This window comes from Phalacrocorax carbo, chromosome 8 (genome assembly GCF_963921805.1).
Source record: "Phalacrocorax carbo chromosome 8, bPhaCar2.1, whole genome shotgun sequence".
Lineage (NCBI taxonomy): Eukaryota > Metazoa > Chordata > Aves > Suliformes > Phalacrocoracidae > Phalacrocorax > Phalacrocorax carbo.
In genome coordinates, this window is record NC_087520.1 from 23,934,061 (window position 1) to 23,958,742 (window position 24,682).

At 51.2% G+C, this 24,682-nt stretch overlaps 1 protein-coding gene across 4 annotated transcripts in view; it reads right to left on the reverse strand.

Annotated features, from left to right (window-relative positions):
* The window catches only part of PLEKHG4 (pleckstrin homology and RhoGEF domain containing G4), an 89,885-nt gene extending 72,574 nt beyond the window's left edge, over positions 1–17,311 (reverse strand). For 2 of the 4 annotated variants that reach the window (XM_064459180.1, XM_064459176.1), the window contains exons 1-2: positions 16,592–17,311; positions 1,137–1,334 (exon numbers count right to left, since the gene is read on the reverse strand). In XM_064459180.1, the coding sequence (XP_064315250.1) occupies positions 1,137–1,334; positions 16,592–16,594 (201 nt within the window). In that variant the 5' untranslated portion in view covers positions 16,595–17,311. The remainder of the gene's footprint in view (positions 1–1,136; positions 1,335–16,591) is intronic. The other 2 variants (XM_064459178.1, XM_064459177.1) reach the window with 1 other exon arrangement.
* Between the last annotated feature and the right edge of the window lie 7,371 nt (positions 17,312–24,682).

Consider the following 24,682-nt stretch of genomic DNA (forward strand, 5'->3'; position numbering starts at 1 on the left):
CACCCCTCCACCTCACCTGCCCAGGGCACCACTGGGGACTTGTGAGCTGCTGAGATAACAGGGAGTGGGGAAATTGCTACCTCACCTCCTTCAGTGGGGGAGGCGGTTTGGGGAAAGCCGTGAAACGTCTTGCAATAATTACCAGTTCATACAAACTAAAAGCCTTCTGTTTCTTTAAAGGGGAAAAACCACTCTATGCACCATCACATTAGAAACTGCAGCTAGATAAACCGATGGAATAATTCCTATTCCAGTGTTCAGGGTGAGAGAGCACAGCTCCCCAAATTCCTTAGATTCTCCTCACAAAGACGTGGCTGGCACCAAGCTGGTGACACCAGTGGGACAAACACTGCACAAGAACACTTTCAAGGTGACCAGCTCCCAGGGGATGTATGTGGTGGGTGTTTCCCCCCAGCATTTCACCTCCTTGAGACAAACAAGTAACCCTTTCAGCTTATATTTAATATTTGTCCTCCTCCCAGAAGTCCCTTGCCCTCCACCATGAGGAACGAACCCTAGTTTTAGGTTGTTGGAGGTGGTTGGTTTCTCCACCTGGCCTCCGTCTTGCAAACTTTGAGCCAAGTTTGTGATGGAGGCGTTTGACTCATCATTTCTAACATTTATGACTCCCAACAGTAAAGCACGTTAATCCTGGACTCGTTCTGGCAGCAAATGTAACGTGACTCCTCGGGGCTACCAAGCTACCATTTCAGCAACCATCAAAGGGGAGATAGAGTTCTGGGAAAAACACTGACTGGCAGCATTTTGCCCCACATGTCCTCCTGGCAGTGGCAGGAGTCCAACAGCTTCATCCAAAGGGCCAGGGAGTGGCTAGGGTTAGAAGCCACCCGAGTCAACCATATCCAGCAAACGCTTTGTTAAACCTCTTCCTCTGAATCCCTTAAGCCTCCTGTTCGGTGTTCCTGGTTATGGAAGTCAAAGGCACTGCTCCACATCTGATCTCTGCACAGTTAAGCTTCAATAGTAATTTCTCAACTGTTTCTTAATTGTTTGCCTGCCGTCCCACCTAGGCTGCTGTACATACAGCACTTCTTGCCAGCCGTTTTACATACGAGAGTAGAAAGAAAGCTCTCCAAGAAAGCCTTCACAGGCCTTAGAGAGCATGATGTACTCACACAGGCATCCTGCTGAATGCACTGCAGGATGTGCTTGGCTGGAATCAGGAAGTCTATGAGGTAGCGCAGTCCATCTCCACGGTACGTCTTGTCCACCACATCAAAAACTTGGCACAGAACGGTGGCTGCTGTAGCCTCAAACGGAGGGTAGAGTGCTGATAACGTATTCTGGATGCAACCGTCCAGTGACTCCGAGTCCTGCCAAGCGAGAAAACATTAGCGGTACCACAGCACGATATGCCCAAGTGCCCTGATGAGCCCTACACCCAGGAGCGCAGCCATCTCTGAATGCAGGAGGAGAGAGGATCAAAGGAGCAAACTGCTGTCCTTTCTAGTTTCTTTTGGCACTGGTTATTCCAGGTAAACAAAAAAAAAAAAAACGCTCTCCAAAACGCGAGTGGAGCGCTCACAGAGCGCTGCACACAGCGGCGAGGTTTCCCAGCTTTTGCTTACGCAGCAAGTCCTTCTCCCTGACTGCGCTGGGTGGGGCCGCTATTAAACCATTACCACAGCACGTGAGTGCGTGCGAGCAAGCGAGAGTATCATGGGGTGGACAGACTGGCAGGCCTCATGTTTCAGATACCCAGGGCTGGAGGTGCCAGCCAGCACAGGGGTATATTAAAGCCCAGTGTTACACTCCTCAATGAGCTAAGGGGAGTTGCAGGGGCAACAGTTGGGCTGAAGCTCCTCAGTCTGCTGCACCCTGAAGTTCCTGCAGAGGATAAGCTGCTGGAACTGTTTGGTACTGGCAAAAGTCACTCGCCAGTGCAATTCCTCATTATTCAAAGCTGTTTGCCTCTCATGAAAGGCTCGGTCCAAGAGCCAGGAATTCTCTGCAGTGAGAGATGCCTCACAACAGGATCTGCAGACTGCATGTGAACAGGGTTGCCTGTGGTGCCTGAGCCTGCTCATCAATACGTAGCATGCCCATTTCCTGCTGGGGATCAGAGGCGATGGCTTCCCTACTTCCACCTTCATTCAGGAGAACCTGCCAGCCAGAGCCTGCCCACAGTGTTAGGACCAGTTCCAGTGCTACAGGCCAAATTCTGATCTATTACATGGGTGTAAATCAAGAGAGCTTGCCAAAAAATAATAATAAAAAAAAATAAAACTGTACCCATCTGGAGAGAGGATCAGAATCTCCTCTTCCCTTTCTATTTTAGAGGGAACCCCTCTGGCTACTTTACAGCCAGTGGGAATGAGTTTTGCTACAAAACCAAATGCAAGTTTACTCAGGTGTCTGGCCAGATCCTCATCTGATCTAAATCCACCTCCCTTCACTAGAGACACAAAAAGCGTTTCGGCCGCTGGCCCAGAAGCCCTATAGCCTCCTGCAGAACAGGAACAGCTGCATGGACATGCCTGAAAACATACCTCAGTCCCGCAGCAAGATTGGGAAAGTAAGTTAAACAAAGCAGTGCCACAACAGCTTGCACTGCCACCAGGGAACAGGAAGATGAAGGGATCGAGAGGAAGCAAACCATGTTGCTGATTTCCACTCTGAGGGAGCATGTGTTCATCACTCCAGATACTTCTACTGGCTTAAGAAAATGCAACAAGTCTCAGAGGAAGCCTGAATCAGCCTACAGCCAGAGCAAAGATTATGCTTCTCACAAAAAGCTGTCCCATCTCTTGCAGCTACCCAGCTCAGCAATCTTTAAATTCCTCCTTTAGAGGGTTGGGTGTTTTAAGCACGATATAAACTCCCTGCTCTGTTGTGAAGCCTTCCTGTAGGACAGCCCGCAGCATTGCACAGGAGAGATGAGGACACCCACGCAATGTGTCCACGACCCCTGCCTGCACCAAGCTGGGGGAACACGGGTGACAGGCAGCCTGTGGCATAGCACTGCTCCATTACTTTTTCCGCTGTTTCTCCTAACGTCAGCAACAAGCAAGGCTAAATGGCAGCAGCCTAAAGTGTTTGCAACTCTTCTGAGAGACCGGCTGCCTCCTGCAATACCCCTCAAGGTCAGTGCAACCATATAAATAGAGGTTAAGGAGCTATTTTTCATATTCTTAACCCAAGGACTCAAGAAGCAGGAGGCCTATGTGCGTGCTTCCACACGTTGAACGCCAGGACCAAGCATTTAACCTTAATCCCAAATGGGCTGTTTTAAACAAGCTTCTTTCCACCCAGAAAAGAACGATATAAAACCCCAGCTTTTATTCCATTAACTGAAATGGAAAGCCTGGAAATTCCCAGGAACTTCTTTCTCTGCAGCAACAGGTCTTCAGAGAAAAACTTCCAGACTGTGGAGGTCAAGAGAAAACTGCCAAGAACTGACAGCCTGCAGGTCTCCACACAGTTCTGGTCAAGACCACCCTCAAGCAGGGTGCGAGGGGAGGACTCAGCAGAGTTCAAGGAATATAAGAAGAGAAAGCAGACCAAAAGGAACTGTGGGATGAGTTGTACAGACCCAAAGGGACAGCCTAAATAAGAAGTCTTCTTTTTCCATGGTATCCTGGACCTGCTAAAAGAGGCATGGAAAGGGCTGTAGGGTAGGGAAATGGGTACCAAGCCCAACGTGAAGCCTCTCAAAATTGGATGTATTAACGATATTGCTAATTATTGATATAACACACTAAACATCACACATCATTCCTCTTCCGCGCTCTTGTGAAGTGACAGAGAGGTCAAGTGCAGCCAGCTGAAGGCAAGCACAGCTCCAGTAACTTCTGCTGATACCAACCTGTCTTAGCAAACATCTGTGCCCTTGTCAGGTAAACCCAGCCTTCGCACAGGTGCTCTCCCACCCAGCACCAGCCACCACAGAGCCGAGCCAAATGCTTGGACACACTATCACAGTAGCGTTACTGCTGAGTGTTTGAAAGCAATTTCCCTCTGACCCACCACAGCTTCAAAACCTCAGTCAAAACCAGCTGGTGGGAGTTCTGTGCTGTCTGCTGCCCCCATGCCTCTTCCCCTGCTTGAGCAAAGTTCTTTCCAATATCAATCCTCCCCCCCAAAAAAAAATTTGTTACATTTTCTATTGCAAATAAAACAAAGAAGTCAAAATATTTGCACGAGTCAGTGCATTGCTCTAAGGTTCTCACACCAATCCTACTGCCTTAGCAAAGCCTTCACAAGACAATTATTAACATTGGCACCGAATCAAAAATCCTTTATATGGTTAAAATAAACCAAGTCATATATTATCCTTCCATTAGTAAAATACAGAATAACCATAGCCTGTAGCCGTTGCAGAGTTCAGTGCTAACAGTGCACTCCTTAGCAGAGAGGCTGTATCTATCACTGGCTAGACTATACCACAGAACTATGAGAGCTGTGCAGGCTTTGAAAGGACAGCAAGAAGATTTCAACTGCTACCATTTCATAGAAAGATATGTTTTCACCAATCTCTGCTAATTCCACATGAAAAGCCCCAAACAGGGGAGTGAATTCCCACATCCCATCGTGCTGCATGTGATTGTAGCACCAGCATTCTCGGGCAGCTACAGAACAAGGGTTGATGCAGTCTCCATTTGCCACAGATTAAGATGGAGGCCACACCACTTTTCAGTGCTCCCACCCCACCCAGGGTGGTCTCCCAGGGATAGGTCTTGCCCAGGTGGAGGGTGAAGCACGGCAGAGCCTCAGAAGTCACCTTGAAATACAGAGAGTGAAACATGGCAGAGCTTGGAGCCTGCAACAGCAGCAGATTTGCCTCCGGATCATGGACTCATTAAACCAACTCACAATCCTAGGGATGGGGCTGCCTATTTGTACTAATTAGCTTCTCAGATTGCAGAGCGGCCTGAGAAAAGGGCCTCAGCAAGGGCTGCAGAGACCACATGGTCCTGCTGTTTAACACCAGAGTGCAGACGGCCAGCCTCACGCATCTGGCCCATGGGCAGTGCCTGCTGCAACACAAGTGGAGGAGCCCTGGTTTGGAGGCACAGGGAGCTCATCTGAACCAACTTGAGACAGCAAGAGAAGGGAATAGCATCCTGCACTCCAGAGGCTGATAAACCTGAAGTCTAGAGCCCATCCTACCTACAAACCACATCCCTTATCTCAAGCAGGGCACGCAACCCCCAGCAGGCATGAGGAGAAACCTCTGCGAACCAGGATGAGGGGACAGTGCACGCAGAGGAGGAGAACAAACTAAATCAGCAAAGATCCAAGGAGAGGGCACTCCTGGCCTGGCACACTTTCACTTCAGCCAGCCCACAGCAGCCCCTGACAGCTGGCAGAGCCCAGCACAGGAGTTTCCTGGAGAAAGCAGCCTCCTGCAGGGACTGCAAGTTTCATGCCTCCCTGCCTCCAACAGTATTGCCACATCCCCCTCATGGGAAAGGTCCTGGACACTTGCTCCTTTTCAGCCACCCAGCACAAAGGCAAACTGGAGTGCTGTCCAACCAAGCCGGAGAGCATCTCCCCAAGCAAAATGTGTCTTGGGACTCAAAGGCTTCTTTGTGAACAGCACGGGAGGACCTACGAACTCCAGCTCACTGCCACCACTCTGCCACACACTCACCACACCTCCCAAAATGCTTTTAAAATAACTCCTCTATAAATCAAGTCACTAAATAAAGCCCAGGTTAAGGTCATGTCTGGCCATACTGGCTTTCACTGCTCCTCAGCTGGAAGCCAGCTGCCTGCCGGTGTGGGAGCTAGAGCACAGCAAGGGAAGAAGAAAGCAGCATGTGCAGATGGGATAGGCTCTGTGTGCAGAGCTGTTCGATGGAAACAACCTAGTGTGGTCCCACACAGGAGGGGAGCAGAGAGAGCCCAGGAGGGCTTCACAGCTGGCAGAGGGCTTGGGTCTGAGTGGGTGCAGAAATGAGCAGGGTGGCCCCCCCATTATAATGGGAGCCATAGATGATGTGAAATTAATAGAGGGATAAAGACTGCTGTGGCAAAGCTCTGCTTCTTAACCCTAAGAATCCTTCTCCCCATCACAAAGTGCAGCAAGAACCAGGAGTCAGGGAGAGGTGAGGTCACAAGTGCCTGGGCAGAAGCCCCAAGCCAGGACTAAAAAGCAGGTAGCATGAAGAAGAGCCCAGGATCAGTTCCAGCCCTGCTCAGGGGACACGTCTACCTCTCCTGGTACAAGCAGCCACTGCAGGATGAGAGAGGAGCCTGCTACGAGGCATCTAGAGTAACCAGGACCTTCTTGGGCTTTTCTAGGTGCACTGATTGAATTTTCTGCCTACCTTTGTGGGCACAGATTGCTACGTAGCAGCTCCAGCTACTGGGAACTCCTGCCATGCTACATTTCTTTCTGACTCAGGACTCAACTTCTTCCTCTTTGGAACCTGCTGCTCACCCATTAAGGCTGAACCCTGGAGAACCTCCTAAGGGTTTGGAGAACAGGAAGTCAGCCTGCCCAGGGAGCAGAGAGAAGGTCCCCAGGGTAATGCACCTTGTGCAGCATCAGAACACCTGCGCTCTCCCAGCAAGCGCCTGGGACAGCAACTCAAGTGGCTCAGGACAACACAAGTTGGTGCAGGAAAGGGCTGCAAAGCTGCTGGACCCACCTGGGCCCACAAAGCCTTGACAGGGTTTTCCCTACAACTCACCCAAGCACCTTGCTAAGAAGTCAGTGTCTTGTTCAAAAATATTTTGTCTACAAAAAGTTGAGTCTTGGTCAAGGAGAACACGAAGAGGAAGCACAGATATTCCCTGCTGACAGTCCAGATGCTGTCTGAAGACTCCTGAAGACCATCAGTATGGTGAGGCTGGACTAACTGTTTGACTAACCCATGACTTAAGGCGAACAACACTCCTTTCTAGTGGGCCGGCCGGCCCATGTAACACGCTGAGGATTCACCTTGCAGCAGGAATTTAGCTAAAGGGTCTGCAGCTCTGCTTTGAGAAACCTAGACTTCCAAAGCATGAAACTACATATCCCAACGTGCCCCAGTTAAATCCAGTGCTTGCTGTGGCTTGGCAGAAAGGAGCATAGCTGGGTGGTGGAGCAGAGCCCAGAGAGGCCATGAGCACAGCGAACAGTGCCCGTGGTACGCCCAGCTCTGAGTCACTGAGCGCCTCAACTCCCGCTCAGTAGGGAGGCCTTGCTAGGAGGTCCCACAGCTTTCCCCTCCTTCTGCTGCTGCCTGAAGCCTGGCCACGTCCTGCATGCACTCATTTTCTCCTCTTTTGCCCAGGTAACAACAGACTGTGCGAAGGCAGGACAAAGGAGACCAGAGCTTGCAAAGGCTGGGGGGAAGAGACGACCCAACCCTCCCACACCCCAGAACTGGAAAGTAAAAATAACAGAGAAACTGGGAAGGGGCAGAGCTCCAAGAATCGCAGTGCAGCGCCTGCCCATGGCCCCCAGCCAGCTTTGGGACTGGGGGAAAAGGAACACACAGCAGGGGCTGAGCAGGGCCAGGTTAGCCAGTCCCTCCACCACCAAAGGCTGCCGTGCTGTGCCACTTGGCTGGGGCTGCTCAGCTCTCAGCTGACGTGAGAAACCTCATTTCCAGTAAAAACAGACCTCTGGGCTTTCCACGAAGCCTTTCCACTTTCTGACACAAAGCTGAAAGCCAGGCTGCTTTGCCTTTTAAAACAAGACATTTCTCCATTCAAAGAGGTCCTTGGCTAAAAACAAGACTTGTTTTTCTGACAAAATTTGAGATTTCCCACTCCATTTCTGCAGGGAGGAGAACCCTCCCCACCCCATTTCCTGAGCCACTCTAATCACAGCGGCAATGAGTTCAAGAGACAAAAATCTTCCCAGAGCAAGTGCCAGCTCCCCCCTCTGCTGCTAACTCCGAGGCTCAGAGGGAGGCTGGGAGGAGGGCGTCTGCCTTCGGCACCCTGCCTGTCTCTGGATGTTTTCACTAAAATAACGTACTATTAATTGGTGCAGCTATAGAGGTAGGCATTCACACTGCTGAAATTACACTACCTTCCTTTGAGATAACCAGGAATGGCTCTACCTGCTCTTTGGGCTATTGTTTCAGGCTTTTCAGGGAGAAAAGCACAGCACCCAGTTCCACTTGGGAGGAAAGTGTTTGCAGTCTCACCTAGGCCAGCTTTGCTCATGGGCCGTACCTCTGAAAGCGAGCTTCCTTCTACATGCCACTGTGGGATCCTTTGCACGGGGCTCAGCTGTAGCCTAGCTCTGCTCCCCTGCCACTGGGGCAAGCAGGACAGCTCTGCAGCCTGTGGATAAACCAGCTCCTACAGCCTTGCAGGGAGTGGTGCTCCGCAGATGGAGCTCACAGAATCATTTCCAGATGCCTCCCTAAGTTCCCCCAGCCCTTCTCTGGGTTGACGCAGCTGCGGCAGCCAAAGCAGCTCCTACTGGGCAGCGTGCGGGATTATCATTCCAGGCACTGCAGGAAAACAAGCACTTGGAAGCGATTAACTCATGATCTCTCATTTAATTAAACAAAGGGAAATAATATGTATCTGCTTCTCAGCTCAGAGGTACTGCTTCAGCGTGTGCTGTAGGTCTGGGCACGTTGAGCCACTGAAGGGCAGGCCTAAAAAGCTGGGCGACCCCCCTGCCAGCCCAGGGTTGGTTTGTTTTCACTCAGGAGGGACATCCCAGATTGCTTTGAAAGCAAAGCATGACCTCCTGCAAGCCTCAAGCTTTGGAGCTAACACACAGCTGTATCAATGCTGTCCATGTGCCAGGGCTAAATGCAGGCAGTAGTAGAGGGTGGAGGCAACCTGGTACAGGCAGCCACATCCATGGCTCCATAGCACGCTTCAGGTGGCCAAACGCAGACATTGATATACGGCAACATGACCAGCAACAGTCATCTGTGCCTGCTCCCCAGCCCGAGAGCCCTGTAGCCCAGCAGGATGTTTACGTGGGTCTGATCCAGCAACACAAGAAGCAAACCTGCTCTTAACAAACCCAAACTCCCATATTATTCCTTGCCAAAGACATGTCCTGGTGCAGTCCTTCAGGGAGGAAAACCTGTGCACCTGGAGAAGCAGGGCCTTCCCAGCCTTTTTCTTAGCCATGGAAGCCAGACATATGTAGCAGCTTGCACAGCAAGCTCTGCCATTCGACTATTGCCTGACCAAACCCTGCTCCCCAAAGGAAATGGCATCACGTGCATTCAAACACAGCAGTCCAGCACCTCTTCCCATCACAGCTCTATATTCACATTACTCCTCTCTACCCTTTCCTTTAGGTTTTTGTAGTCCAGGTTCTCTGGAGTAGGGCCTGTGGCTTTCTTCTTCGCCTGTGCAACACCCAACACATCAGAATTGCTGCTGACAACTACTGAAGAGATTAGAGAGGCCAAACAGGGATGAAACACTGACCGACAATCCAGGAAAGTCCTCTTATAGCCAGAGAGGTGCAGAACTGAGAAATGGAGATTAGCCTTTTCTCCTGAGGACGTGTCCTGCTGTAACTGAACTCTCAATGAACTGAGCAGAAGGTAGGTCTTATCCAGAGCAAGGAATGAGCCCCTGCTCCCAAAGGCCTGTTACTGTCTATTAGCAATAGATCAGGGAAATTATACAGGTGTTTAAAGGGCATGTGAGAGGACGAACCAAAGCCCTGTCCTTAAACAGGCATCTTCCAGCTGAAACAAGGGCCTGTAAGTAGGTGAGAAAAGCTGTGTATGAAACACCGTCCTACAGCTGGAGACCAGCTTATTTTTGTTTACTTTAATCAAAGGATTAAGTCCTTAATCTGAAATAACTGTCTAAGCACAGATTTTTTTTTATTTTTAAAATATCATTGGCATAGACCTAACCATGGAATTAATTAACAAAGCTGTACTCAGTGTGATGCAAAGCTTTGGGTACTTTTTAAAACACCCTTTGCAGCAACAGACTCATGCTGGAAGAGCATAAGCACATGGCGGCTATGGTTTCATTGCTCAGTGTTAGCTGCATACGCCTTCCCACCTCCTTGAGACCGCCCAGGGCAGAGCTGCACCCCTCTTCGCTCCCACCACCAGGCTGCGCAGGCTGCCCTGGCTTGGTCACCAACAGTCTGGCCGTGGCACCATGTGCCATGGTCCGACCAGGGACCTCCATGTTCAAAGTGTCATGTCTGTACAACAGGCTCAGACAAGGCTTGCTAAATCCTGTTAGATATCACAGATAGAGCCAAGAATTTCCCAGGCCACTGCTGCGCAAGACAAGTCCTGGGATGCTACAGCAGAATCCCTTTCTTTACAGGGCTCTTTTTGCAAATTAACTAAAAATCTTTCTCTTTGATACCTGAGCTCATTCATCTATTAATTACAGTATTTGCTCCACTCTCAACTTCAGACATTGGCATCCATCTTGCAAACCAACCTGAGCAGTAGCATCTTGTACCCCTTACCAGTTGTGCCTAACACCTATCAAATAACAGGATGTTCTAAGCAGATGAAAGATTTGCGTACACCAGCCAGCTATAAAATACCCTGGGTAAGCTCTTAGCCAAAAGAGGTCAGCTCATTTTAACACATTTTAGTCAGAGGCATTAGGCCATAGCCAACACCTTGTGTTCAGAGACCCATCTGGGGGCATCTTACAACAGATGGGCAGCCTCCTATGCTCAAAGAGATGATAATCCTTCAGCAGGACAGCTGACAAGTGCCAGAAATGATCTTCACAGGGTCAGCGTTTAGATTATTACTTATGGGCCAGCTTTGCACTCGTTCTGAGCTCAAGGCTGTAGCTGGACCAGGTTCAGCTCCCACCCCTTCCTCTGCAAGGTGCACAAACTGCTGCACAGACTCCCATGGGGACTGGGGGATTCTCCATCTCTTGCAACCTCCGTAATTGAGCATGGATGCCACTAAGAAAAGATTGTATTTTAGTTAAAGGAGAGCTCCCAGACTCAATGTGGGAGCTAGGTAATGCTCTGTGGTCCCAGTATCCTGTAACAGATGAGCCATAGTTCCTTCTGGCCTTCAACACTCTGTTTTACCACGTGCTTATGAAATACAAGTCCTGCTACATTAACAGGGAACAGAAACTGCTCTGAAGCCAAGTGGCAATTCCAGGAGGGGCTGGCTGATTGCATGAGAAAACAGTAAGTGCACAAGGACCTTTCCTCAAAGCAGCACATCCCTGCACACCTTTGATATGAGAAAGCAGCTGGCAGCAGCGATCAGATGCCGCCTCTGAGGAAGGATGAGCCAGAAGGACAGAGCAGGCAGCCCAGAGATGGCCATGGCTATATCAGCTTAGTCCTGGGCCACCGCAAGAAGCATCCGTCTGTGCTACACAGGGAGAAGCACTCCTGGTCAGAGGGACCCGGATTTGCTCCAAGACTCTCTGAGCTCGCTGGGGAACATACACACACATGCTCAAGCTCTCCGGCCCCTGAGCAGCCAAGCCTGGGACTTGCAGTCAGATGAAAACATTTCCCCTATATTCAGACACAGTGCTAAATGCATGCCTCCTGGAAAGCTAAGTAAATCAGTCATAAATTCAGGGCATTGCTTTTACTAAACTCCTGAGTTAGAAAGGAATAAACTCAGACTTTTCAAACTACTCTGTTTTCTGTTTGAAAAAAAAAAAAAAAAGCTACAAACAGTCTCACGTGTCCCATTATTTCCATACATATCAAAGGAGGGTGGAGATTTAACTAGCGATTTCTAAAAGACGTCTTTGTGCACAGAAGGGATGTATGCCAAAACGTGGGTGGTTGTAAGCCCAAACACAAAGGAGAATACATCCACAGGCATTTTTTCCCCCTTGATCCATTAACGGGTCTGCATACCAGCCTCCTGAGCATCTGAGAAGGACCTTGTTCAAAAGGTAAATGTATTCAGAAAGATGACAACAGACAGCAAATAATCCACATCCTTTAACCATGTTGGAGACTCAGCAGCACAATTTTTTTGTTGGGAGTCACTGAGATTTGACAGGCAGCCTCAGGGAAGGTATCATTCTGATGGAACCTGCTTAGGAAGCCTCACAACTCCATCTCCTGTGAACACTGCCACACCTAACGCAGGCTGCGAAGCTCAAGGTGGACACCTAGCTCAGAACATCAGAACTCCTGCAGCTTTTCTTCCCTGTACCATGCAAACCAACAGCCAGCCAGCCACAGCCTCACATCCCATTGCAGGTGACCATAAGGCCCCATGGACCCTCCCCTCTACTGCATCCACTGATGTTCAGGAGGAGCACATGCAAGTCTTCAGCTGGTCCCCGCTGATCTTCTGCTAAGCCATTTGATTCCATTCATATCAAAGGCTGGTTGCCCCAGCTGGAGCAAGGGCTCATCCTGGGCATCCCAGACTGATGGCAGGATGGTAAATTTGAGCAGACAAAGATTTTCAGATTCATTCTGTGCTGCTTTGGTCTTGGAAGTTTCAACTTGGTGTCCATAGTTGTAAAAAACATTACAAAAAAATAAAAAAAGATACATATGAAACCAGCCAGAAGCACTTACCACAATAAAGGCCCCATATTTTTTCCTTCACTTTTTAATGAAAGAGTAGGCTAGCCAACAGAGATGAGGCACTCTGTGCATCAGAGAGATATTAGCATGGTCAAACCTTCAGAGTCAACAAGGGCATATCCATTCACTTCTCTGAGTTGCAAACCAGGTATCACGAGTGGCGTAGAAAGCACAGCACAGAGTATCCCACCACCAGGAGTGGGCAGCTCACCCTAGCAGGCTATCCTTGCTTCTTATTGCTCTTCAGCCAGTAACACATCCGATTCTGGTGCTACTACTCACTTTTTCAGACCTTGGCTACACTGAGCTCTGCAGGACAGGAACAAGAGGGTCCTGCATGTGAGAGAGAGAGAAAGAGAGGAATAGGAGCAAAAGGTGCTCTGATGTTGAGTGCCCACAGGTGGGTTGAGTTTATAGCTTCTGCAGAAGACACCTTGACTGTTAGTAACAAAGAGCTGAAAAAGCTCTGTTAAAAAGGGGCCTGTAGCCCCTGTATCTGTGACTTCCACCCACACTCAGCACTGATACTCAGTTTTAGACTGTGCTCACAGTCTATAGGATGGTTCAGTTTTGCACAGCTGTTGCAGACAGGCTTGTGTTTGAGGTAAAGCTAGAAAATTAGGCTCTGGGAGCTGAGAGGCCATAACTCTGCTCTTGTACTTAGAGGCAGACATGCTGGCTGGCTATCTTTTCTGAAGCAGCAGCCACAAGATGCTCATGAGGCTCTCATGTTGTGATCTCTTCTGCTAACTTCCCACTAAGGAGCAGGGTGTGCCATCAGGGCTAAGTGCAGATGGGGGTAGATGGCCAGGGGCACAGCCAGAGGTGGTTGTGCTGCAGGATGCAGATTTTCAGAAAGTAAGTGCCAACACTTAGCATACAGGGCTCCTTGGACACCTGCAGCATCTCACCATAAACCCTTGCTGTTTCCATTCCCACCTAGTACTAGAACACATATGGTGAATGTTGGGCAGCAGTGCATGGATGCAGCTGTCCTGTCACCTGCGTTTAGCCACTATTTTCATTGCTACAATGAACAGCATGTTCACCTGCCCAGCGTTTTTGGAAAGAAGCTGGGCATTAAGCGCAAGTTGTCATCCTTATTACTCCAGAGAAGATGCTTTCAAACCACTTCCATGTGCTCAGGATTATGTCTCTGGGCTTCGTCTGTGTTCCAACATCTTGCTCATGGCTTTGGCACAGAAAGAAAGATCCCCAATGCTTAAAGCTCTTTGTGATTCCCAGACTCATTTCCCTCCCACCCCAGGAGAAGACATAACCAGAGGATAAAAGAAAGACTATATTTTCTGCTGAAACCCATCCTCTCTCCTGCCCACACAGAGGTGCCACCTGAACTTCTCTGTAGGAAGACACCATCAATTGCATGCTGTTTGTGATACACACAGGCCCTGCTCTACACATCTACATGATGACTAGACTTGGAGCATGCCACCATATGAGAGGAGCAGCCCAGACAAGTCCAAGACACACAGTTGCAGGACCCTTGCTGGGTCCACAGTGCCCCAGCTACCCTGGAAAAGCAGCAGCAACCACCCTAGCAAGGGTGAAAAAGCAGCCCTGGGCTCTCTAGCCAGCTGCTGCAGCTTGAGCAATTTCCCAAAGAGGCAGCTATCCTTCACAACCTGGGGACAGAGGCCGGGAACCAGACCCCCACACAGTGTAGTGGAGGAGCAGGGCTGTTGCTCGCTTTGCCTCCAGTCAACCCACCCAAGAGCATAGGGTTTTGCACCTGCTTGGATGAAAACTATTCCTCATGTGGCATGGACTGTGGTCCAGCTGTACGCCTTGACCATCTCCTGTGCCCCATCTAGCAGCAGGCACCAGGCAAGGTGAAGATCACTCCCTCTCCAACAGAGGGGAAATCCCTACCGGGGAAAAAGGGCAGATCCCCAGCCACAAAAGCCCTGATGGGATGAGGAGGGTAGACAGAGCACAGCCAGGCTCCTGCCTTGCTCACACTATGGGGTTTTCACAGCTGCAAAAGTCAGTTTTAGTGGGCAACTTTGGCCTAAGGTACCATATACATTTGGTGCTTTAGGCATCCTCCAGCCACAACAACCCTATGTACCCATACGTGTACCACACCATTTATAACACTGAAGCATGACAGACACCCCATGAAGAGGAATCACCTGCTTCACACAGAACAGGGCAGCCAGCAGTTGCACCATGCCAGACACCCATCAGGAGCCAAGCCTCAGAGTCCTGTGGACTGCCAGAGGCAATGGGCAAGTCTCATGCATGCCAACAGACTGACCCATGTTTACATAGATCCAAATCTTTTGCCTGCAGGGTTTGGTCGATTCACCAGGACACCAAAACCAAGACAAACAGAACAGCTTGGAGCTATAGTCACAACTCAGCCACTCACAGATCACACCTCCCAAAAGGCAGACTGGTCTACCATGATGCTGAGAATGAACACCTACCATGGACCACAGGAAACTGCAGTTTGGACAGTGCCCATTGCTGTGTCTGTGGCAGCTTGGTCTCTAGTTCCAGCTCCTTGCAGCTGCCTGGCCTGAACTCAGCACCCTGAGAGGCACATGATCCCTCCTCAGCAATGATGCATGGTCCTTGCACACCCACAACCCAGCTGTTGCACCTGGGCTTGCCGGGACACTGCTCCATGCAAAGATCCCTGCTTCAGACACCTTTTGCATTACACATTAGAACAAGGTGAAGGACCCAAACTGGGGATGAAGCACTTAGGAATCAGAAAGTCACCTCCAGCTTGCAAGAGCAGAGTAGCAGCAGGCAGCTTCTTCCCTCAAGTCTCCCAGAGCAGAGTTTCACAAGCAGTGCTCCAGCCTCCATGGCAAAATGAAGCCCATGGGACTGCAAGGGATGGCACCAACCCTGCACAACCCTAAACAGTGCTCTCCTTTAATTTCAACTTTATACCAGAAGCAGCATAGAACAAAAATTGCCAGGAACACACTAGGCATGGAGCAAGGGAAAGAGCTCTCCTGACTGGGCTGGGGAAGTCCAAGCAAGATGCCTGCAGCATGGGAGAGGAGAGCACACCACAGCTCTGACACAGGCATGTGAGGGTACAGAGAACTACGGGGTCCTTGACAGAGGAGCTGGAGGGTGGCAAAGGGAAGAGTCATGGGTCCATGAGCTTAGCTCAGGCTGCAGAGCCAAAAGTTGGGCAACTCTTCCTTCAATGAAAGGCAAGCTTCTCCAAGCCCAGGAACTGCTTTTAAGAAGGAGCATGTCACTGCCAGGCACAGCAGCAATGGAAGCTGCTTGTCCCCCCAACGGACTTTGTTCCCTCTGCTGTGGAGGGGCAGCCCATGACACAGAAGGACACGTCCAGGAGATTTAGGGCTGCTGGACACACAGATTGCAGCCTGAGCCCAGGAACAAGCCATCAGAAGCCAGACTGGTGCTCAGCGGGATCTCGCCACAGGATTAAGCGATCCCTCTAGCCTCCAGCACCCCAGGGCTGGGCACCTCTGTTTGCAGGGCAGTGCCGGGGGAAGCTGGGCAGAGGACTACCCTGCAGCCACTCCCAGGTAGATGGGGTGCTCTGCTGCCCAGCTGGGCTCACCAGTCTCTCTCCTCCCCAAATAAGGATGCCCACGTGCAGAACTTGACACTGAAAGGGAGAGATCCCCAGCCCAGCTCCCAGGGTTTCTCTGAACCCCTGGATGCCCACCCTGAGCAGGAGAAAAGCAGCCTATGCTCTCCCCTTCCCCAGGCTCTGCAAGGGGACAGCACCCACAGCCCAGGAGCCCAACTGGCAAAGAGCGAGGGCAGGGGGAGAGCCTAGCACCTGGTCAGCCCGAAAGACAGGGCCCTGCCTGCCCTGCCCTGCCCCAGTCCCTTGCTCCAGGGCTGTGCCCCCACTAGGGACCCCACAGGGGACCAGCCCTGTGCCCCTGCAGCCACCGTTCAGGGCTGGCACCCCAGGTTATAGCATCACATCTGAGTAACAGGAAGTTCCAGAAAAGCAGTTTCCTACTTCCAGCTAGCGGTGGTACTTCCCCACTCCCAGCTAGCGCCATACACTGGCTCCAGGCAGGCTGCCGCGATAGCGGCTCCATCCCGTGCAGCCCTGCTTGTGCCCAGGGCGAAAGCCCTTCGCAGAGATTTCCTTACCATGTTCCCGGCCTCCTTTATTCCCCCTCACTTCCAAAGGCAGTGTTTTTTCTCTTTTTCCTCCATGTGTGCGACGAGGCGTCTCCTCTCCTGTCCGACGTGAACCACTGAAGCACTTTTAGTTCTGGACTGTAATCCAAGCCCTCACCGCCCCCAGCACAGCTCCAGCTAATCTAACTCATGACACTACCGGGGCTGAGCAGGGGACCTTGAAGGTTTCTCTGACAGCCAACTCCAGTGCTAGACGGCAGAGGGGCATAGCGAGCACAGGGTGCCGCCTTCCCCAGCCCTGTGGGGACCTTATGAAGACAGACAGAGCCAGCAACACTCTCAGGCTGCTTACTATGGAATCACCGCTATCTGCGTCCCTCAGAGCACGCCTGGCCCTTTGCACAGACCTGCTTAATGCAGATGCTCCGTGGCAGGGAACTGACTTCACCCGTGAAGATCTGAATAGCTGCTAGAGGAGAACAAGCCCACGGCAGGCATCCCGAGAAGGTCTCCAGCTTCCCAAAGCTGTTTCCAGCAAAGCCCTCTCCCCGCCTCCTCTTGGCTTGGTTTTCTCTAAGTCCAGAGAAGTTTCTCCGCTCTGAGAGATCCTGAGGTAGCACTGCAGGTTAAGCAAAATGCCAAGAAATGCAGAAAGTGTGCTCTGAAATATTGTTTTTCTAACTTCTAGAAGGAAAACAGAGAGGCAGTGATTGCTTCAGGCAACAGCAACAAACTGCATTGGTGTCAGGCGAGAGATGTGGAGACCTCACCCCCTCCCAAAGGAGGAAGTAATTTAACATGGCAAGTTTCTCCACCCCTCGATTAATTGTTTAAGATGGCCAGGGGCCAAAATACTGCCCGAGCAGTGGGGAAGGTCACCAAACAGGCAGGCAGCAGCCTACAGAAGTGACAACGGGAAAAGGGCAGAGCCACAGAGGCGGAGAGGGAGGGAAGAGACAGGTGCCGCAGGGCATCCCAGGATCTGCTGACACACAAAGGCTTTGTGTAATGGGAAGCGGGGTGGGAAGTGACACATACAGGCAAAGCCCCAGAGCCCTGGACACAAGATGCAGGGCCTGGCAGAAGGACTTCGGACTGGAAGCTGCCTCCCCAGCCTTGGCCAAACAGTGCATGGTCTCATCAGCCTTGATGGGGACGGACCCTCCATAAAGGGGGCCACGGTGCTGATACCTGGCTGTCCCTGCTTCTGGGAGAGGTCACATCCCATGAGGAAAGGTGACTCAGGCAGGACATGAGGACCTACAGCAGGAGGGAAGATGTCCCCTCCATGGACAAGCTCAGTAGAGGAACACAGGGCACTTGCCTGCTGAAGCTGGAGTGATGGCTACCAGACATATCTGCTGCCTGGGCTCAAGGGGAGGCCCCCCAGCCTTCCCAAGCCCTGCTCCACAGGGCCAGCAGCAGAGCCCACGCAGGCTGGTCTGGCTCAAGAACACCTCCGGATACTCCTCTGCAGGGAGGACTGCCAACAGTTGGCCCTAAAACCCATTGCATGTGATGGCCTCGTGGCATGTTTTCAGACATAACCAGCAAACAAGGCTTCAAGCAGTCCCAAAGCCAACCCTTCAATACACCAGATGCTTGATGTGCTGTTGAGTTTCCTATGGGCAGCAAGGATGGATGACAGTCCCTGCAGGGATGCACTTTGCTTTCCTTGAGCAGAAAGAGATGCCCTCCTAAAAGGAGATGCGACACTGACAGTAGACCAGAGCTGAGCAGCTGCCTCGCTGTTCAGTGCTTGTCTTTCAAGCAGTCCTTGCTTGCAGAGGCTTCCCCATGGCCTCTGACAGCCTTCTCCGTACAGCAGCGGGGCACTGCCTGCAGCGCACCTTAGAGGTGCGAACCTCCAGCCCATGTCAGCTGAGATCTGTTGATAATCCCAAGCTATGTGAAGGAGAGCATCCCTGCTAATGCAAAGGGTATTAACAACCCAGCACAGGCACCACCTGGTTGTTGTCATCCACAACAACTAAAAGGAAGTTGTGATCTTGTCTGTGGATGCAGGAGAGCCTTTCCTTTCCCCTCATATTCGTAGCAGGAGGAACCTGGCATACTTCCCCAGCAGAGCCGCTGACCATAGATTTCACCATCTGCGCAAAGCTACATTTGCAAAGTAGCTTTGCCCTTTATCTGTTCCCCAAACATCACCCAGCTTACAAATGTGGCTACACCTTTGCAATATCCTCCTGCGGGTGCTGGGAGTCGCCCTATGGACTGTCTCTCCTCTGAGAAAGGGCACACAGGCAGCAGCGTCCCTCCAGCCCGCACGTGGCACACAGCTGGCTGTGACAAACCTCATTCTATCAGAGGTGCCAAGCTATTTCTGTTGGAGAGTCTGTACTCACTGCAGAGTAAAAAGAGGTAGAAGGGATCCACCATGTCTCTCATGCCCAGATGTTTTATGGAAATTCCCTTGCTGTTTCTTCCACTGCAGCAATATATGCAGGTTCCCTTTCAAGAGGCCATGGCTGCCCAGGGTTAACCCAACCCCTTGCACATGACTGTTTTTATCCAGCAAACAGGTCTCTGCAATTACCCTAGGGCCTGCAGGGGACAAGCCTCTGAGCAGAGATCAGAAGCCTCCAAGGAGTCTGGCTGCCAGCGGCCTGGGTACCAAGACTGGCCTCTTCAGGTCTACTCCAGCAGTGGGCCAAAGCCCCAACCAGTTGTATACAGCCTCTTTGAAAGCCTGCTGTGGGGCTAAAAGGGGCCCCACAAGCTTCTGTGTGAGGGTTACTGCACAAGCCAGGAGCTACCTCACCTTTCGAATAAGAAAGGTGTGCTCCCAGGCATGAAGGGCAACGCAGACCCAGGTGGAGCTGGTGTACCCTGAGAGCCCATGGGGATGAAGGATACAGAGCAGAGAACCTGCTCCCACTCTGTTACTGAACCGGTCAGGTCTCCTGCACTCAGACCTCTGGCAGCAGCTCTATGAGGAGAGCAGCTTTAGGCCTTCCTCACCCCTTCAGGTGGCTTGCACAGACCTGGGAGTACAAGGTTGCCTTCTCTTTTAGCTCCGAGTTAGCAGGTAAGACACTGTCAAGTCACCTAATTCCAGCTCCTTGAAGGCCAAAGAGAAAAGCAGCACTTTCAGGGGCTGGTGTAGGAGTTTGCAGCATCCCCACGAACAGATGGGGTGGGCACAGTGTAAGCACACAGAGCCCATATCTGGTTCCCAACCCCTTTTCCACCTCTGTGACCAGGGATAGAGCCAGCGCTCCCCAGACCATACAGCCAACACTCACTATCCAGGTCCTACTCAAACTTTGTAACCATTAGCACACACTTTTTGCAGTGCAGTGGCCAGCTCAGTTGTGGAGATGACAATGGGAAGGTTTCCACAGGTTCCCAACCCAACACCACACAGGACAATGCAGGAAAGTTGATTGCTGTAGGTATACAGTTATAGAAGCAGAAGGGGAATGGGCTAACACAAAAGCAGCTTAGAGCCCGACCTCGCACCTCCTCCCTTTTCTACGCTGCCCTCAAAGCTCAGGAGCACCTTCCCCCGCCAAGGACTTCCAGGCTGAAGAGCCCAAGTTTAGCTCACCCCCATCCCAGTCAGAGGCAGTGACGTGATTTCCTGTGCTGTGGCACTGCACTAAGGGGAACATTGCACTGCTGTTTACTCGTGGCTGGATATAGCTTTTTTTTTTTTAATATCACAAAGCAGACTTTCCCTCCTCTCCTGCATTGTAGATCCATTTCCCACACAAGCACATGGGAGACAGCTGTAGCCAGCACTTCAGTGGGTGTTAAAAAGCCCCTCTTGACTGAGGCTGGCAACAATGCCGCACTTGTTCCCCAACACAGTCTCCCACTGTCTCCTTGCAGGAACAGCTCCTTGCTCTTGCATGAGGCCTGTACTTTCCTCAGGGTTGGTTTGATCGCTGAAGCCAGTGCAATAGGCTGCTGGCAGAGACTAGGGTGCTCCAGGTTCACATTCAGCAGACCCTGGTCCTTTGCATGGACGGATGGGCAATTCTACCCTCAGTGAACTACTTTGGTACCCACCTGTGGCAGCAGCCGACTACTGCTAAGCACAACTTGTCCCAGAGGTAAAATACGGCAAAAGGCAAATGCTGACATGAGGAAGGACAGGGAGCCAAACTTTGAAGGCTGTGGGGCCTCCCCAGAGTTGAAAGAGGATGGGGTGGGAGAAGGGTCAGTACATCAACTATTCTGAAGTGTCAGGGGTTGTTAACTTCAGACCCACGCCTCTTTTCCCTGCTCTGCCCCCTTCCCCTTTGGTGGATCTGGTCTCTGGAGCTGTAGTGTTTCTCAGGTGCCTGCCAAAGTAGTACCCAGAACACCATAAGAGCTGGTAGAGAGTGCAGGCAGAGGTAGGAGGCAGGCAAGGGACCACTGCCTTTGAGTCACTGCTACCAGAGCTCTGCTTATTTTCAGTTGCACAAATCAGGGAAAGCTCAATGCTTTTACGAATAGGACTTAGCTGTGCTGGGAGAAACACAGGACAGATGTTTTAGATGCCAGATGAGGACATCTTCTGACCTAGGGAAAGTTGTGCAATATGCATGCTAGCTAGACGATTGCGCTATAGCGGCCAACAGCTTTTTGGAAAACACCCCCACGCATTCCACATTAGCTTGATCACTGGTGTAGCCCTCAGCACAGCATAGGGAACTTCCTATGTCCGTAGGGGCTTCTGAGGGAAAGGAGAGTCCAGGATCAGGCTGGGGCAGAGAAGCACTCTGGGCCCTACAGCCCCTGCCAACCCACTGATCAGTGGATGCCTCTGAATTTATTTCTGGGCATCTCCTTATCACCAGACTGGGGCTTTCCACCAGCTCCCATGTCCACGCACATGGCTATGCAGATGTCCCATGGATTAAGCTGTGCCCTGAAAGTACACGTTCAAGAAAGGTACATTACAATCCTACCAAGCTACCAACTGTGAACCCCATTCCCCTTCCACTTGGCAGCTTATAAAAACATGGGAAGTTACCAAGAAGCAGCATTAGACCCCACTTAGCACAAGCAGGTGCCTTAAGACCAGTGATAGATGTTTGCTTGTAAAGGTTTTGTCAAATAAAAGCAACAAGTGCTGCAGCAGGCAGAGCTGCAAGCGGCCCTCTGTACCAACGTTTCAGGGAAGAACTAGTTCTCTCTGCATTAGGAAGACAAGAGTAGGTTGCATGCAGTTTAATAATATTTAAATCTTTATTTCTGATCACAAGTAAAGCAGGCCTTGGCTTCACAAAAGCACATCTTGGTTTAACTAATTAATTTGATAATCCCCTATTTGCAACCCTCAGGAGACATTCAGCTTCTAAAGCAAGTAATTACCACTAAGTGGCAACCTCTTTGTGAGGCCCAGTCTGATTAAGGAAAAAATTTCTTAAGCCAGATATATAATCATGGTGTGATTTCCCAGAAGGACTGGAGGAGAGACTACATAACAACAGCTGGTCACGCTTGCCATTTGAAAGAACAGGAGCAACTCAGTTACTAAGTCTCCAGCTACACTTCAAGATGTTGTTCAGTGCCATGTGCAAACCTGGTGTGCACATCATGAGGCTTTACAGAAGATGTTTTATAGGTACACAAGTCAGGAAGGTCCCACTTAGGGCTCTCAAATACCCATGTGTGCCAGAGAGTGAGGGGAAATAAAAACAATTCACATCAGGCCTGTTGCAGCACATATGCAAGCTCATAGTGCACAGTCCCACAGGGAAGCAATCCAAGCAGGGGAATGCCAGCCTTATACCATCGCTGCACAGATAGGAAGGCACACCTTGATGACACACATTGTCTTCCCAGACAAGCCAGTTGGACTCAATACATGCAGAGCACTTGCTAGTCTAATGCCTGCTCCAGGCATCCCCAAGTGCCCAGGGTATTAGCTCAGCAACAGCCCAGCACTAGCATTGATCATTGCCAGAGCCCACAGGACAAAGTTCTGCTTCTGCATACTCCCAAGACACCTGTCTCGAGCTGAGCAGCTTTGGGCTTCTTTACCTTTGAGCTGTTCTTTCGAGTGGGACACAGATGCCCCCCAGGCCTTGGGAAGTGGCCATGCTGCATGCCGTTCTCGGGTTAATTCCTCTACAACAACATCCTCCAGAGAATTCTTATGTGAAAGTCAGGAACGCATCCAGTGTGGGTAGGAGCAAGGCTTGGATGGAAACTAGGCCTCTTGGCCCGATCAGGCACCTTCCCAACAGGCATATTTTCTCTACAGCGCACACACCCCCCCCAAGATGTTTCCCTGCTGTGGTAGACTCCCTTGCCTGGGTGCTGGGTCTCAGCATCCCAGTGTTCTGGTCACTAGGCAGGTGCACTGGTTGGCAGGATACTACCACCCTGGAGAGAAGATCCCAGACTCCCCTGAGAGCCTGGAACAGAAACCTGTAGGCTACAGAACCTGGCAGGGACACACCTCTGTGGAGAGAAGACCCAGTTAGAAGAGCTTAAATCCTTTAAGAGGAGCTGCTTGTTTGTCTCCCTGGAATTCAGGTACTGCCTCCTTTTCCTGAGGACAAAATGCTCTCAGCTTAGAAATCCACCTGTGGTTTCGAGAACTCTGCTTCAAAACTCACCACAGTCTCTGGTTATAGAAGGACACATTGGCTTTTTCTGAAGAGCAGCCTAAAACTGACCCATCTCTCTCTAGATCCCACTTATTTAATGGCATAAGACAGTCATCTGTTTAACTTCCCTGCTGGCAGTGATGTTGCATACTATTTAGTCCCCACAGCACATGTTTACTGTACTCTCCAAGACAGCATGCTCACCTCTAAGCTAGAGGAGGCAGGCACCAGCAGACACCTATGTCCTTCCTGCCCCAGCCCGGCAGCCACCTCCCTAGCCCCTCTCCCACAGACGCAGGGAATGTGGAGCACAGGGTCTCACAGCTACTGCAAACGCCATCCTCAGTTGCACCTACCAGGGCCTGCTCCTCTTTCCAGGTCTGCTTGACAAAGCAAGGGTTGCAGACACCCCCTCTTCATGCCTCTGCATCACAAGGAGCCCCTGTCTTATGTCCCTGCTCTGTGCCCAGCTCACACCTGAGCAACCAGCACCCACAAGATACCTGCCCAGCCCACACCAAAAGAAGCAGACACAGCCCTCAGTGGATGCTCCAAGTAGGTACTAAGCACCAACCACCACCAGACAAGGGCTGGGACACACTTCTGAGCTGGAGACCCATCCCTTCTCTTCCCAAAAGCAACCTAAATCCAACTATGCCCTGCTAGGAGGGAGGGCCGACAGCTCTAACCACCCCACTCCAGGGGAGTGGGGACCCCCTCTCTGACCACAGCTTGCAGAGCCAGGGCCAGCAACCAGGTCCTACCTGGGGTGGCAGCCAGGGACCACAGAACCTCCTTCACTCTGCTCCAGGGGCTCTGACCCCCCTGATTGCTATTCCCCCCGGATGCACACTCTGAAAAGCCCCCATCCAGCTCCCCCAGCCCCTTGCAAACCCCACACTTACAGCCAGCACTTGCAGAGCCTGCACCCAGCAGATCCCAGTAGATCCTGCAAACCATTCTCCCATGGCAAAGTCCTTCCAGAGAGAAGGAAAGCCCTCACCTGCCTGCAGTTTACTCCTCCAGATCAGGCAGGCAGAAAAGCAGCTGGGTTAGCTCAGCACTCACTGGGACAGAGCTATAGCCCCAGGGTGCAGCTCCAGATATAAGCATGCAATCAGTGCTTTATACAGCTGCATGGGTGTTCCCTAGGACCAGCTCTCATGTTGCCTGTAGTAGCTAGGCTGTGTTGCTCACTGAACTCAGGCAGTCCCTGTGGGTTCTCCAGGTGCTTCTCAAAGTACTCTTAATCCTGCTGGTATTTCCAGCAAGGGAATGACAACCTGCTCAGAGCTGGGTGACAGTCTCCCCTGCTGCAGTCATGGGCTTTGCTCCTGTCCGGCCTTGCCCAGCTGGTAGTAAAGGGGAAAGATCTGATTCCTCCATCTTGGTCTCAACACAGCAGCTCTGCAAGGCTTCAGGCTGAGGTTCAAGTCAGTCTGCAGAAGGCAAACAGTAGTCTGGGGTCTGGGTCTTTTCCCCAGGGGAGTTTGGAACCAGCTCTGCTGACTGCAGATCCAGAGCAGAG